Source organism: Salmo salar, chromosome 25, assembly GCF_965601325.2.
Source record: "Salmo salar chromosome 25, fSalSal1, whole genome shotgun sequence".
Taxonomy (NCBI): Eukaryota; Metazoa; Chordata; class Actinopteri; order Salmoniformes; family Salmonidae; genus Salmo; species Salmo salar.
The window spans coordinates 30,184,838-30,199,101 of record NC_138315.1 but is presented as its reverse complement, the minus strand read 5'-3'; the positions used below and the strand labels follow the sequence as shown (position 1 = coordinate 30,199,101).

Below are 14,264 nucleotides of genomic sequence, written 5' to 3'. Positions count from 1 at the left end.
TCTCTCCTCTCTCTCTCTCTTCCCCTCTACCATTCCCTCTCTCTCCTCCCCCTCTATTTCTTCCTCTCTCCTCCCTTCTATCGCTCTCCCCCTCTGCCTCTCCCTCTCTCTCTATCTCTCTCCCTCTCTCCTCCCCTTCTATCTCTCTCCCCCTCTGTATCCCTCTACCTCTCTCTTCCCCCTCTACCTCTCCCTCTCTCCTCCCCCCTACCTCTCCCTCTCCCCTCCCCCTTTCTCTCTCCCACTCTCTCCTCCCCCTCTACGTTCCTCCCTTTCAGCTCCCATAAATATAATTTCATCACAAAAGAAAAGCAGCCTCTATCTGATTCTGACTGAATGGATTGTATTAGCCTGATTTCCTTGTGTTTCCTGTCATTGTATGAATCTCCATACATCAAGCACAAAATAGTCCTGTGCCAATTCTCAGATGTACAGCTAGAAAGCGGAGTTCCCTTTGGTGCTGCAGAGAGGAGAGAGGAGAGCAGAGAGAGGAGGAGAGGAGAGAGAGGATGAGAGGAGAGAGGAGAGGAAATCAAATCAAATTTTATTGGTCACATGCACATGGTTAGCAGATGTTATTGCGAGTGTAGCGAAATGCTTGTGCTTCTAGTTCTGACAGTGCAGTAATATCTAACAAGTAATTTCTAACAATTCCAAAACAACTACCTTATACAAACAAATGTAAGTAAAGGAATGGAATAAGAATATATTAATATGTGGATGAGCAATGACAGAGCAGCATAGGCAAGATGCAATAGATAGTATAGAATACAGTATATACATATGAGATGAGTAATGCAAGATATGTAAACATTATTAAAATAGATTTATTAAAGTGACCAAGCAGAGGAGAGAGGAGATCAGAGAGGAGAGCAGAAGGAGATCAGAGAGGAGATCAGAGAGGAGAGCAGAGCAGAGAGGAGATCAGAGAGGAGATCAGAGGAGAGATCAGAGAGGAGATCAGAGAGGAGAGCAGAGCAGAGAGGAGATCAGAGAGGAGATCAGAGGAGAGATCAGAGAGGAGATCAGAGGAGAGACCAGAGGAGAGATCAGAGAGGAGATCAGAGAGGAGATCAGAGAGGAGATCAGAGAGGAGATCAGAGGAGAGACCAGAGGAGAGATCAGAGAGGAGATCAGAGAGGAGAGCAGAGAGGAGATCAGAGGAGAGATCAGAGGAGAGATCAGAGAGGAGATCAGAGGAGAGATCAGAGAGGAGATCAGAGGAGAGATCAGAGAGGAGATCAGAGGAGAGCAGAGAAGAGATCAGAGGAGAGCAGAGAGGAGAGCAGAGGAGAGAGGAGAGCAGAGAGGAGAGCAGAGGAGAGATGAGAGCAGAGAGGAGAGCAGAGAGCAGAGAGATGAGAGCAGAGAGGAGAGCAGAGGAGAGATGAGAGCAGAGAGGAGAGCAGAGAGGAGAGGAGAGCAGAGAGGAGAGCAGAGAGGAGAGCAGAGAGGAGAGCAGAGAGGAGAGCAGAGCAGAGGAGAGATGAGAGCAGAGGAGAGATGAGAGCAGAGGAGAGATGAGAGCAGAGGAGAGATTAGAGATGAGAGCAGAGAGATGAGAGCAGAGAGATGAGAGCAGAGAGATGAGAGCAGAGAGATTAGAGCAGAGCAGAGCAGAGAGGAGAGCAGAGAGATGAGAGCAGAGAGATGAGAGCAGAGAGATGAGAGATGAGAGCAGAGATGAGAGCAGAGATGAGAGCAGAGAGGAGAGCAGAGAGATGAGAGCAGAGAGATGAGAGCAGAGAGATGAGAGCAGAGATGAGAGCAGAGATGAGAGCAGAGATGAGAGCAGAGAGGAGAGATGAGAGCAGAGAGGAGAGATGAGAGCAGAGAGGAGAGCAGAGAGGAGAGAGGAGAGCAGAGGAGAGATGAGAGCAGAGAGATGAGAGGAGAGCAGAGATGAGAGCAGAGATGAGAGAGGAGAGCAGAGAGGAGAGCAGAGATGAGAGCAGAGGAGAGCAGAGGAGAGATGAGAGCAGAGAGGAGAGCAGAGAGGAGAGCAGAGGAGAGATGAGAGCAGAGATGAGAGGAGAGCAGAGAGGCGAGAGGAGAGCAGAGATGAGAGCAGAGGAGAGCAGAGGAGAGATGAGAGCAGAGAGGAGAGAGGAGTAGGCAGCAGAACATTTATCTCTTTTAGCGCGGCCCACAGAAAGCCAACATGAAGGAGAGGAGAGGCAGAGTTCTCTATCTCCCTGCCAGCAAGCTGCCCTGCCTGCTTCCCAGCCTGCTTCCCTGCCTGCTTCCCTGCCTGCCGCAGACACCACAGCTTCTGGACTTTTCATTTAATAACCAACACAGGCGTCTATAAGGGACACACACCTACACACACACAGACACGCGCCAGCATGCATGGATACACACTCGTCTGCAATCTGCAAACAACCCCCCCCCCCCCCCCCCCCCATGTTACGTCATATAAATCAGGGGAGTAAATATTGGCTCTGGGTTCCCAGGGGACTGAATTATATCCTCTCCCCCTGAGTGGCTATGCTACCTCTGCAGGACTTCAGTAATCAACTCAAGTGCTCTTTGTGCTCGGAACAGCGTTTATTGCATTTATTTCACGACACGTCAGCAAGATGCAGACTGCAGCTTTGGAGGAGAACTGGAGCTGAACAGCCTGTTTTCCCTTCCCTGTCTCTCTTCCTCTTCCTCTCTCTCGGCAGGCATCATATCTACCTTCCTCCATGTCCACCCGTTTGGAGCCAACATCGACTATCTGTGGTCCTACATTCAGAGACTAGACACTACGGTCAGTTTCTTTACATGAAATAGTCACTCAAATAGAGAAAGGGAATAAAGCTGTGAGGAAATGAAATCTCATCTAATTGTTGCACAAATAAGAACTTAGACCTGTTAGGTGATCCCACCTGTCCCTGTCCCTGTCCCTGTCCCTGTCCCGTCCAGGTGTCAGCGGGGGAGTTGGAGTTTCTGATGGGTCGTCTGCCCAGTGTCTTCAGACAGGAGCTGAGTGGAGTGGGAGCCACGCTGGAGAAACGATGGAAGTTCTGTGGCTTCCAGAGCCTCGGCTCTGTGTGACACAGGAACCCCCCCCCCACACACACACACATACACACACTGTATGGAACAGGACACACACACATCGGATGACCCAGGACTCACACACGGCCTGAAAGACCACATGTGGAACAGAAACATACACACTTCCTGACCAGCCTCAAAACCTGGTGGACACATGAATAGAAGGCGTGTCAAATCCACAGACTGTTCGAACGGTGTGTGTGTATGTTGCGTATCCACAGACATCCACAGTGCATAGTGCTAATACTCAAACACAAACAGACACGGGAAAAGAACAAAAGCTACAAGATCCCCTGATGGATCTTTCAGAGTTATATCTTTGCAAGGGATCTGCTGCCACTGAGGTAGAGGGACCCACATGGATCTCTACTTGATGCTGTATAACTAAATCCACTGATGTCAGCCAAAGTGGTCACAGAGCAGACCTCTATGGTAATAGGGTGACCCGACCCCAGCCAACAGAACAGAAGGTTCTCAGTCCTAACGTCTCTCTCTCATGGACTGGAATGGTTTGAGATGCCTCTCTCTGATTTCAGACTCTCTCTCCCTCTGTTCCCTCTCTCTCTCTCTGTTCTTTCTCTCTCTCTGTATCCTCTCTCTCTCTGTTCTTTCTCTCTCTCTCTCTGTTCTTTCTCTCTGTATCCTCTCTCTCTCTGTATCCTCTCTCTCTCTGTTCTTTCTCTCTCTCTGTATCCTCTCTCTCTCTGTTCTTTCTCTCTCTCTCTCTGTTCTTTCTCTCTGTATCCTCTCTCTCTCTGTTCTTTCTCTCTCTCTGTTCTTTCTCTCTGTATCCTCTCTCTCTCTGTTCTTTCTCTCTCTCTGTTCTTTCTCTCTCTGTATCCTCTCTCTCTCTGTTCTTTCTCTCTCTCTGTTCTTTCTCTCTCTCTCTGTTCCCTCTCTCTCTCTGTATCCTCTCTCTCTCTGTTCTTTCTCTCTCTCTGTATCCTCTCTCTCTCTGTTCTTTCTCTCTCTCTCTCTGTTCTTTCTCTCTGTATCCTCTCTCTCTCTGTTCTTTCTCTCTCTCTGTTCTTTCTCTCTCTGTATCCTCTCTCTCTCTGTATCCTCTCTCTCTCTGTTCTTTCTCTCTCTGTATCCTCTCTCTCTCTGTTCTTTCTCTCTCTCTGTTCTTTCTCTCTCTGTATCCTCTCTCTCTCTGTTCTTTCTCTCTCTGTATCCTCTCTCTCTGTTCTTTCTCTCTCTCTCTCTGTATCTTCTCTCTCTCTGTTCTTTCTCTCTCTCCCTCTGTATCCTCTCTCTCTCTGTTCTTTCTCTCTCTCTGTTCTGTATCTTCTCTCTCTCTCTGTATCTTCTCTCTCTCTCTGTATCCTCTCTCTCTCTCTGTATCCTCTCTCTCTCTGTTCTTTCTCTCTCTCCCTCTGTATCCTCTCTCTCTCTGTTCTTTCTCTCTCTCTGTTCTGTATCTTCTCTCTCTGTTCTTTCTCTCTCTCTCTCTGTATCCTCTCTCTCTCTGTATCCTCTCTCTCTCTGTTCTTTCTTTCTCTCTCTCTGTATCCTCTCTCTCTCTGTTCTTTCTCTCTCTCCCTCTGTATCCTCTCTCTCTCTGTTCTTTCTCTCTCTCTGTTCTGTATCTTCTCTCTCTCTCTGTATCTTCTCTCTCTCTCTGTATCCTCTCTCCCTCTGTATCCTCTCTCTCTCTGTTCTTTCTCTCTCTCCCTCTGTATCCTCTCTCTCTGTATCCTCTCTCTCTGTATCCTCTCTCTCTCTGGAGCAGTTGTGTAACTGGTCTGTCAACAGTTGACTTCCACTAGGCTGGGAGGGATCCATGAATATCGGACTGCTGCAACTGAAATATGGACGGGAATTGGAGAATTGGGGAATGGGTGTGGGGGAGTACAGGACAGATTTCTAACTGTGACCCTTGTTACCCCTCACGTCCAGTGTGTTCTGGGGCTGTAAAAACTCAGTTTCACACTCCATCAGACCTGCAGCGTTAGCCAGACAGACAGACAGACAGACAGACAGACAGACAGACAGACAGACAGACAGACAGACAGACAGACAGACAGACAGACAGACAGACAGACAGACAGACAGACAGACAGACAGACAGACAGACAGACAGACAGACAGACAGACAGACAGACAAAGAACATACTCAACAGCTCTCTCTCTCTCTTTCTCTCTCTCTCTCGCTCTCTTTCTCTCTCTCTCTCTCGCTCTCTTTCTCTTTCTCTCTCTCTCCTGACTTTAGTAGCCTACTGATACTGTTGGGTTTGGATTTTAGGTCTACATATCCATATATGGATGTCTCTATCTCTGTCTGTCTCTCTCCCTCTGCTCTGGCCTTGTGTCCAGTGTGTGCTGTGCTTGTTGTCTCTGTTTAATTGGTATCTACTCATTTAAATTATGTTTTCTAATCGAATAAAATGTTTTTATCCAAAACTCATCTGATCAATCCAAAACATTTTAAATTCAAGAAGCTTTATAGGTATGACACGCAACTAAATTCACATTATCAAGGCTGGTAATGGCAAGACAAGGCTGGTAATGGCAAGACAATGCTACAAATGGCAAAATATCAAAGCTTGTGCATACAGTAGATTTGAAATGTATGTTTTGGTTTTCTGTTTGTGATCCAGATAGTGAGCTGATATTCCATGTTGGATGATGTGGTGTGCCTCTCTGATGATGGAGGATAAAATACTATATTAATACTGGATGAGGAGTGGTACTCCACTCTTCTCTCCTCCTCTCCCTGTACTCTCTCCTCTAATTCTGATCGTGTGCTGGTGTGCTCTATTCTGGTAAATCTGGACTGATGTAAAGCAAGCATCATTCATGCAGGCAAACTACGATTTTTTGGGGGGGTGAGCATGGCCTTATTCCTGTTAAAGCATATTGGATGACTGTATTCATATTCCATACACCCAGCTCAATGTAACAGCGATAGGTTTAGGCTACTAAATGATACTCTTAATTTTCCCTATACCCATCATGAGATTCCTACAACCTAGCCTACGAATGAAAGTTCATAACGTAGGTGCACAGGTCGAGAGACAAATTGTAGTAATCAAGGTGACAGACAGTGACACATTCAATACCCACATTCAATAACAGTTTCTATTGGACAAATTCAGGTTGGTTCGTTCCGTTTAAGAAACGTTTTTTCAACAGAATCGGCAGAATGAATACACCCCTGATCACCCGCACACACATTTCACTTTCATAGCAGCCACACAAACAGCATCGTCACTTTACATCACTCGTTGTATAATTCCTTCTCGCATCTACACGCTCTCCTCCTCTCAACTTTTCCCTTCAGTGCACAACACAACAGCTCTCTGTGACCTGGCAAAAAAAAACTTTCCAAGCCAAACCTTCATACCATAACCACTACACACAGCCTACATCGTTGTCACCATATTAGGTAATGTCATAGTCAACATAGCTACTAGAACTAACGCATTAGTAAACCTGCTACAATCACACAGTACAGTATGCAGCAAGCAGTTTAACAGTTACACCGGCGGGCCCCGGTGGCAATAAATAAATAAAACCGAAAGCTTACCTTGACTTGGAAAAGTTCCAGTGTTGGATAGCTTTAGCCAGCTAGCTAACATAAATAGCCTTCCTCTCTTTTTGAGCCGGATGTTTGAGTAGGCTAAATTAGCTAGCTGCATTAGCTAGCTAAATAAGTGAGTGAAAGTGAAAAGCTAGCTCGCTATATAGCTCCTTTATTTTTAAAGAAGTAAATGTTTTCAAAACTTTTCAACTATTGTCTTTCTCGCTCTTTGAGTCAACTACTCACCATATTTTATGCACTGCAGTGCTAGCTAGCTGTAGCTTATCCTTTTACTACTACTACTAGCTTATCCTTTTACTACTGATCCTTTGATTTGGTGGACAACATGTCAGTTCATGCTGCAAGAGCTCTGATAGGTTGGACAATGTCTTCCGGAAGTCATCATAATTACTGTGTAAGTCTATGGAAGGAGTTGAGAACCATGAGCCTCCAAGTTTTTTGTATAGAAGTCAATGTACCAAGAGGAGGATGGAAAATAGCTGTCCTCCGGCTGGCTAGACCATAGTGCTACCCCAGAGAGTGCTGTTGAGGTTACTTTTATTGCAAAACAGTGCGTTTAATCAGTTATTTGGTGACATGCATACATTTAGTATAGTTTAATCTAAAAAGGAATAAAAAATGTTTCACTTTTTATTTTTATGAAATTCACTGAGTAGGATGGTCCTCCCCTTCCTCCTCTGAGGAGCCTCAACTGACACAAACACACACACACACACACACACACACACACGCACGTATTACTTTGTCTGATGCAACATCAGGGTAAGCAGGGTAGTTGTCAGGAGGTCTATGTGGATCCGGTGTATAAGGTACGCACGACAGCAGATATGAGTAAATAAACGTATTTGACTCAACATATAATAAATGCAATACAAAAACAGACATTCCTACATAGAAACAATCACTCACAAACAAACATGGGGGAACAGAGGGTTAAATAATGAACAGGTAATTGGGGGATTGAAACCAGGTGTGTAAGACAAAGATAAAACAAATTGAAAATGAAAAGTGTATCGGCGATGGCTAGAAGGCCGGTGACGTCGACCGCCGAACGCCGCCCGAACAAGGAGAGGGACCGACTTCGACGGAAGTCGTGACAGTAGTAAATGCGAGGATCTGGCCCTGTCTGCTCTGCACTGACCGCTTTCTGCTCTCTGATGGACAGAGGATCACGGTAACCATGGAGACAGCAGTATGAAGGACGTTTGGGGTCAATTCCATTCCATTTCAATTACAGGAAGTAAACTGAAATACCAATTCCAATTCTCTTCAATGTTTTTCAACTAGGAAAATGTTGAAATAGAAATGGGTTTACTTTATGAATTGACTGGAAATTAAATGGAATTGATCCCAATCCTAATATGAACGGTCATAGGCATTTCCTAAGCAGCAGTAGTGGATGTACGTACCAGTCAGACCCATGTGTATATACTGTACCAGTCAGACCCATGTGTATGTACTGTAGCAGTCAGACAAATTTGTGTATGTACTGTACCAGTCAGACCCATGTGTGTGTACTGTACCAGTCAGACCCATGTGTGTGTACTGTACCAGTAAGACCCATGTGTATGTACTGTACCAGTCAGACCCATGTGTATATACTGTACCAGTCAGACCCATGTGTATATACTGTACCAGTCAGACCCATGTGTATGTACTGTACCAGTCAGACCCATGTGTATATACTGTACCAGTCAGACCCATGTGTATATACTGTACCAGTCAGACCCATGTGTATATACTGTACCAGTCAGACCCATGTGTATATACTGTACCAGTCAGACCCATGTGTGTATACTGTACCAGTCAGACCCATGTGTGTATACTGTACCAGTCAGACCCATGTGTGTGTACTGTACCAGTCAGACCCATGTGTGTGTACCAGTCAGACCCATGTGTATATACTGTACCAGTCAGACCCATGTGTGTATACTGTACCAGTCAGACCCATGTGTGTGTACTGTACCAGTCAGACCCATGTGTGTATACTGTACCAGTCAGACCCATGTGTGTATACTGTACCAGTCAGACCCATGTGTGTGTACTGTACCAGTCAGACCCATGTGTATATACTGTACCAGTCAGACCCATGTGTGTGTACTGTACCAGTCAGACCCATGTGTGTGTACCAGTCAGACCCATGTGTATATACTGTACCAGTCAGACCCATGTGTGTATACTGTACCAGTCAGACCCATGTGTGTATACTGTACCAGTCAGACCCATGTGTGTATACTGTACCAGTCAGACCCATGTGTATATACTGTACCAGTCAGACCCATGTGTGTATACTGTACCAGTCAGACCCATGTGTGTGTACCAGTCAGACCCATGTGTGTATACTGTACCAGTCAGACCCATGTGTGTATACTGTACCAGTCAGACCCATGTGTGTATACTGTACCAGTCAGACCCATGTGTATGTACTGTACCAGTCAGACCCATGTGTGTGTACTGTACCAGTCAGACCCATGTGTGTATACTGTACCAGTCAGACCCATGTGTGTGTACCAGTCAGACCCATGTGTATGTACCAGTCAGACCCATGTGTGTATACTGTACCAGTCAGACCCATGTGTGTATACTGTACCAGTCAGACCCATGTGTGTGTACTGTACCAGTCAGACCCATGTGTGTGTACTGTACCAGTCAGACCCATGTGTGTACTGTACCAGTCAGACCCATGTGTATATACTGTACCAGTCAGACCCATGTGTATGTACTGTACCAGTCAGACCCATGTGTATATACTGTACCAGTCAGACCCATGTGTGTATTCTGTACCAGTCAGACCCATGTGTGTGTACTGTACCAGTCAGACCCATGTGTGTACTGTACCAGTCAGACCCATGTGTGTGTACTGTACCAGTCAGACCCATGTGTATATACTGTACCAGTCAGACCCATGTGTATATACTGTACCAGTCAGACCCATGTGTGTGTACCAGTCAGACCCATGTGTGTATACTGTACCAGTCAGACCCATGTGTGTATACTGTACCAGTCAGACCCATGTGTATATACTGTACCAGTCAGACCCATGTGTGTATTCTGTACCAGTCAGACCCATGTGTGTATACTGTACCAGTCAGACCCATGTGTGTATTCTGTACCAGTCAGACCCATGTGTATATACTGTACCAGTCAGACCCATGTGTGTGTACCAGTCAGACCCATGTGTATATACTGTACCAGTCAGACCCATGTGTGTGTACTGTACCAGTCAGACCCATGTGTGTATACTGTACCAGTCAGACCCATGTGTGTGTACTGTACCAGTCAGACCCATGTGTGTATACTGTACCAGTCAGACCCATGTGTGTATACTGTACCAGTCAGACCCATGTGTGTGTACTGTACCAGTCAGACCCATGTGTGTGTACTGTACCAGTCAGACCCATGTGTGTGTACTGTACCAGTCAGACCCATGTGTGTATACTGTACCAGTCAGACCCATGTGTGTGTACTGTACCAGTCAGACCCATGTGTGTATACTGTACCAGTCAGACCCATGTGTGTATACTGTACCAGTCAGACCCATGTGTATGTACTGTACCAGTCAGACTCATGTGTGTGTACTGTACCAGTCAGACCCATGTGTGTGTACTGTACCAGTCAGACCCATGTGTGTATACTGTACCAGTCAGACCCATGTGTGTATACTGTACCAGTCAGACCCATGTGTGTGTACTGTACCAGTCAGACCCATGTGTGTATACTGTACCAGTCAGACCCATGTGTGTATACTGTACCAGTCAGACCCATGTGTGTGTACTGTACCAGTCAGACCCATGTGTATATACTGTACCAGTCAGACCCATGTGTGTTCGTACCAGTCAGACCCATGTGTGTATACTGTACCAGTCAGACCCATGTGTGTATACTGTACCAGTCAGACCCATGTGTGTATACTGTACCAGTCAGACCCATGTGTGTGTACTGTACCAGTCAGACCCATGTGTGTATACTGTACCAGTCAGACCCATGTGTGTATACTGTACCAGTCAGACCCATGTGTGTATACTGTACCAGTCAGACCCATGTGTGTATACTGTACCAGTCAGACCCATGTGTGTATACTGTACCAGTCAGACCCATGTGTGTGTACTGTACCAGTCAGACCCATGTGTGTATACTGTACCAGTCAGACCCATGTGTGTATACTGTACCAGTCAGACCCATGTGTGTGTACTGTACCAGTCAGACCCATGTGTGTGTACTGTACCAGTCAGACCCATGTGTGTGTACTGTACCAGTCAGACCCATGTGTGTATACTGTACCAGTCAGACCCATGTGTGTATACTGTACCAGTCAGACCCATGTGTGTATACTGTACCAGTCAGACCCATGTGTGTATACTGTACCAGTCAGACCCATGTGTGTATACTGTACCAGTCAGACCCATGTGTATATACTGTACCAGTCAGACCCATGTGTGTATACTGTACCAGTCAGACCCATGTGTGTATACTGTACCAGTCAGACCCATGTGTGTATACTGTACCAGTCAGACCCATGTGTGTATACTGTACCAGTCAGACCCATGTGTGTATACTGTACCAGTCAGACCCATGTGTATATACTGTACCAGTCAGACCCATGTGTGTGTACTGTACCAGTCAGACCCATGTGTGTTACTGTACCAGTCAGACCCATGTGTGTATACTGTACCAGTCAGACCCATGTGTGTATACTGTACCAGTCAGACCCATGTGTGTATACTGTACCAGTCAGACCCATGTGTGTATACTGTACCAGTCAGACCCATGTGTATATACTGTACCAGTCAGACCCATGTGTGTATACTGTACCAGTCAGACCCATGTGTGTATACTGTACCAGTCAGACCCATGTGTGTGTACTGTACCAGTCAGACCCATGTGTATATACTGTACCAGTCAGACCCATGTGTGTATACTGTACCAGTCAGACCCATGTGTGTATACTGTACCAGTCAGACCCATGTGTGTGTACTGTACCAGTCAGACCCATGTGTGTGTACTGTACCAGTCAGACCCATGTGTGTATACTGTACCAGTCAGACCCATGTGTGTGTACTGTACCAGTCAGACTCATGTGTGTGTACTGTACCAGTCAGACCCATGTGTGTGTACTGTACCAGTCAGACCCATGTGTGTATACTGTACCAGTCAGACCCATGTGTGTGTACTGTACCAGTCAGACCCATGTGTGTATACTGTACCAGTCAGACCCATGTGTGTATACTGTACCAGTCAGACCCATGTGTGTATACTGTACCAGTCAGACCCATGTGTGTATACTGTACCAGTCAGACCCATGTGTATATACTGTACCAGTCAGACCCATGTGTATATACTGTACCAGTCAGACCCATGTGTATATACTGTACCAGTCAGACCCATGTGTGTATACTGTACCAGTCAGACCCATGTGTGTATACTGTACCAGTCAGACCCATGTGTGTATACTGTACCAGTCAGACCCATGTGTATATACTGTACCAGTCAGACCCATGTGTGTGTACTGTACCAGTCAGACCCATGTGTGTGTACCAGTCAGACCCATGTGTATATACTGTACCAGTCAGACCCATGTGTGTATACTGTACCAGTCAGACCCATGTGTGTGTACCAGTCAGACCCATGTGTGTATACTGTACCAGTCAGACCCATGTGTGTATACTGTACCAGTCAGACCCATGTGTGTATACTGTACCAGTCAGACCCATGTGTATATACTGTACCAGTCAGACCCATGTGTGTGTACTGTACCAGTCAGACCCATGTGTGTATACTGTACCAGTCAGACCCATGTGTGTGTACCAGTCAGACCCATGTGTATGTACCAGTCAGACCCATGTGTGTATACTGTACCAGTCAGACCCATGTGTATATACTGTACCAGTCAGACTCATGTGTGTGTACTGTACCAGTCAGACCCATGTGTATATACTGTACCAGTCAGACCCATGTGTATATACTGTACCAGTCAGACCCATGTGTGTATACTGTACCAGTCAGACCCATGTGTGTATACTGTACCAGTCAGACCCATGTGTGTGTACTGTACCAGTCAGACCCATGTGTGTATACTGTACCAGTCAGACCCATGTGTGTGTACTGTACCAGTCAGACCCATGTGTGTATACTGTACCAGTCAGACCCATGTGTGTGTACTGTACCAGTCAGACCCATGTGTGTATACTGTACCAGTCAGACCCATGTGTGTATACTGTACCAGTCAGACCCATGTGTGTATACTGTACCAGTCAGACCCATGTGTGTGTACTGTACCAGTCAGACCCATGTGTGTGTACTGTACCAGTCAGACCCATGTGTGTATACTGTACCAGTCAGACCCATGTGTGTGTACTGTACCAGTCAGACCCATGTGTGTGTACTGTACCAGTCAGACCCATGTGTGTATACTGTACCAGTCAGACCCATGTGTGTATACTGTACCAGTCAGACCCATGTGTGTATACTGTACCAGTCAGACCCATGTGTATATACTGTACCAGTCAGACCCATGTGTGTGTACTGTACCAGTCAGACCCATGTGTGTGTACCAGTCAGACCCATGTGTATATACTGTACCAGTCAGACCCATGTGTGTATACTGTACCAGTCAGACCCATGTGTGTGTACCAGTCAGACCCATGTGTGTATACTGTACCAGTCAGACCCATGTGTGTATACTGTACCAGTCAGACCCATGTGTGTATACTGTACCAGTCAGACCCATGTGTATATACTGTACCAGTCAGACCCATGTGTGTGTACTGTACCAGTCAGACCCATGTGTGTATACTGTACCAGTCAGACCCATGTGTGTGTACCAGTCAGACCCATGTGTATGTACCAGTCAGACCCATGTGTGTATACTGTACCAGTCAGACCCATGTGTATATACTGTACCAGTCAGACTCATGTGTGTGTACTGTACCAGTCAGACCCATGTGTATATACTGTACCAGTCAGACCCATGTGTATATACTGTACCAGTCAGACCCATGTGTGTATACTGTACCAGTCAGACCCATGTGTATATACTGTACCAGTCAGACCCATGTGTGTATACTGTACCAGTCAGACCCATGTGTGTATACTGTACCAGTCAGACCCATGTGTGTGTACTGTACCAGTCAGACCCATGTGTGTATACTGTACCAGTCAGACCCATGTGTGTGTACTGTACCAGTCAGACCCATGTGTGTGTACTGTACCAGTCAGACCCATGTGTGTATACTGTACCAGTCAGACCCATGTGTGTATACTGTACCAGTCAGACCCATGTGTGTATACTGTACCAGTCAGACCCATGTGTGTGTACTGTACCAGTCAGACCCATGTGTGTGTACTGTACCAGTCAGACCCATGTGTGTATACTGTACCAGTCAGACCCATGTGTGTGTACTGTACCAGTCAGACCCATGTGTGTGTACTGTACCAGTCAGACCCATGTGTGTGTACTGTACCAGTCAGACCCATGTGTGTATACTGTACCAGTCAGACCCATGTGTGTGTACTGTACCAGTCAGACCCATGTGTGTATACTGTACCAGTCAGACCCATGTGTGTATACTGTACCAGTCAGACCCATGTGTGTATACTGTACCAGTCAGACCCATGTGTGTATACTGTACCAGTCAGACCCATGTGTGTATACTGTACCAGTCAGACCCATGTGTGT

General features: G+C 46.3%; 1 protein-coding gene across 2 annotated transcripts in view; it reads left to right on the top strand.

The window, feature by feature from the left end:
* The window catches only part of enox1 (ecto-NOX disulfide-thiol exchanger 1), a 127,723-nt gene extending 122,562 nt beyond the window's left edge, over positions 1-5,161 (top strand). For both annotated transcript variants that reach the window (XM_045707661.2, XM_045707659.2), the window contains 2 exons: positions 2,670-2,755; positions 2,911-5,161. In XM_045707661.2, coding sequence (XP_045563617.1) covers positions 2,670-2,755; positions 2,911-3,042 — 218 coding nt within the window. In that variant the 3' untranslated portion in view covers positions 3,043-5,161. The remainder of the gene's footprint in view (positions 1-2,669; positions 2,756-2,910) is intronic.
* The last annotated feature ends 9,103 nt before the right edge of the window (positions 5,162-14,264 follow it).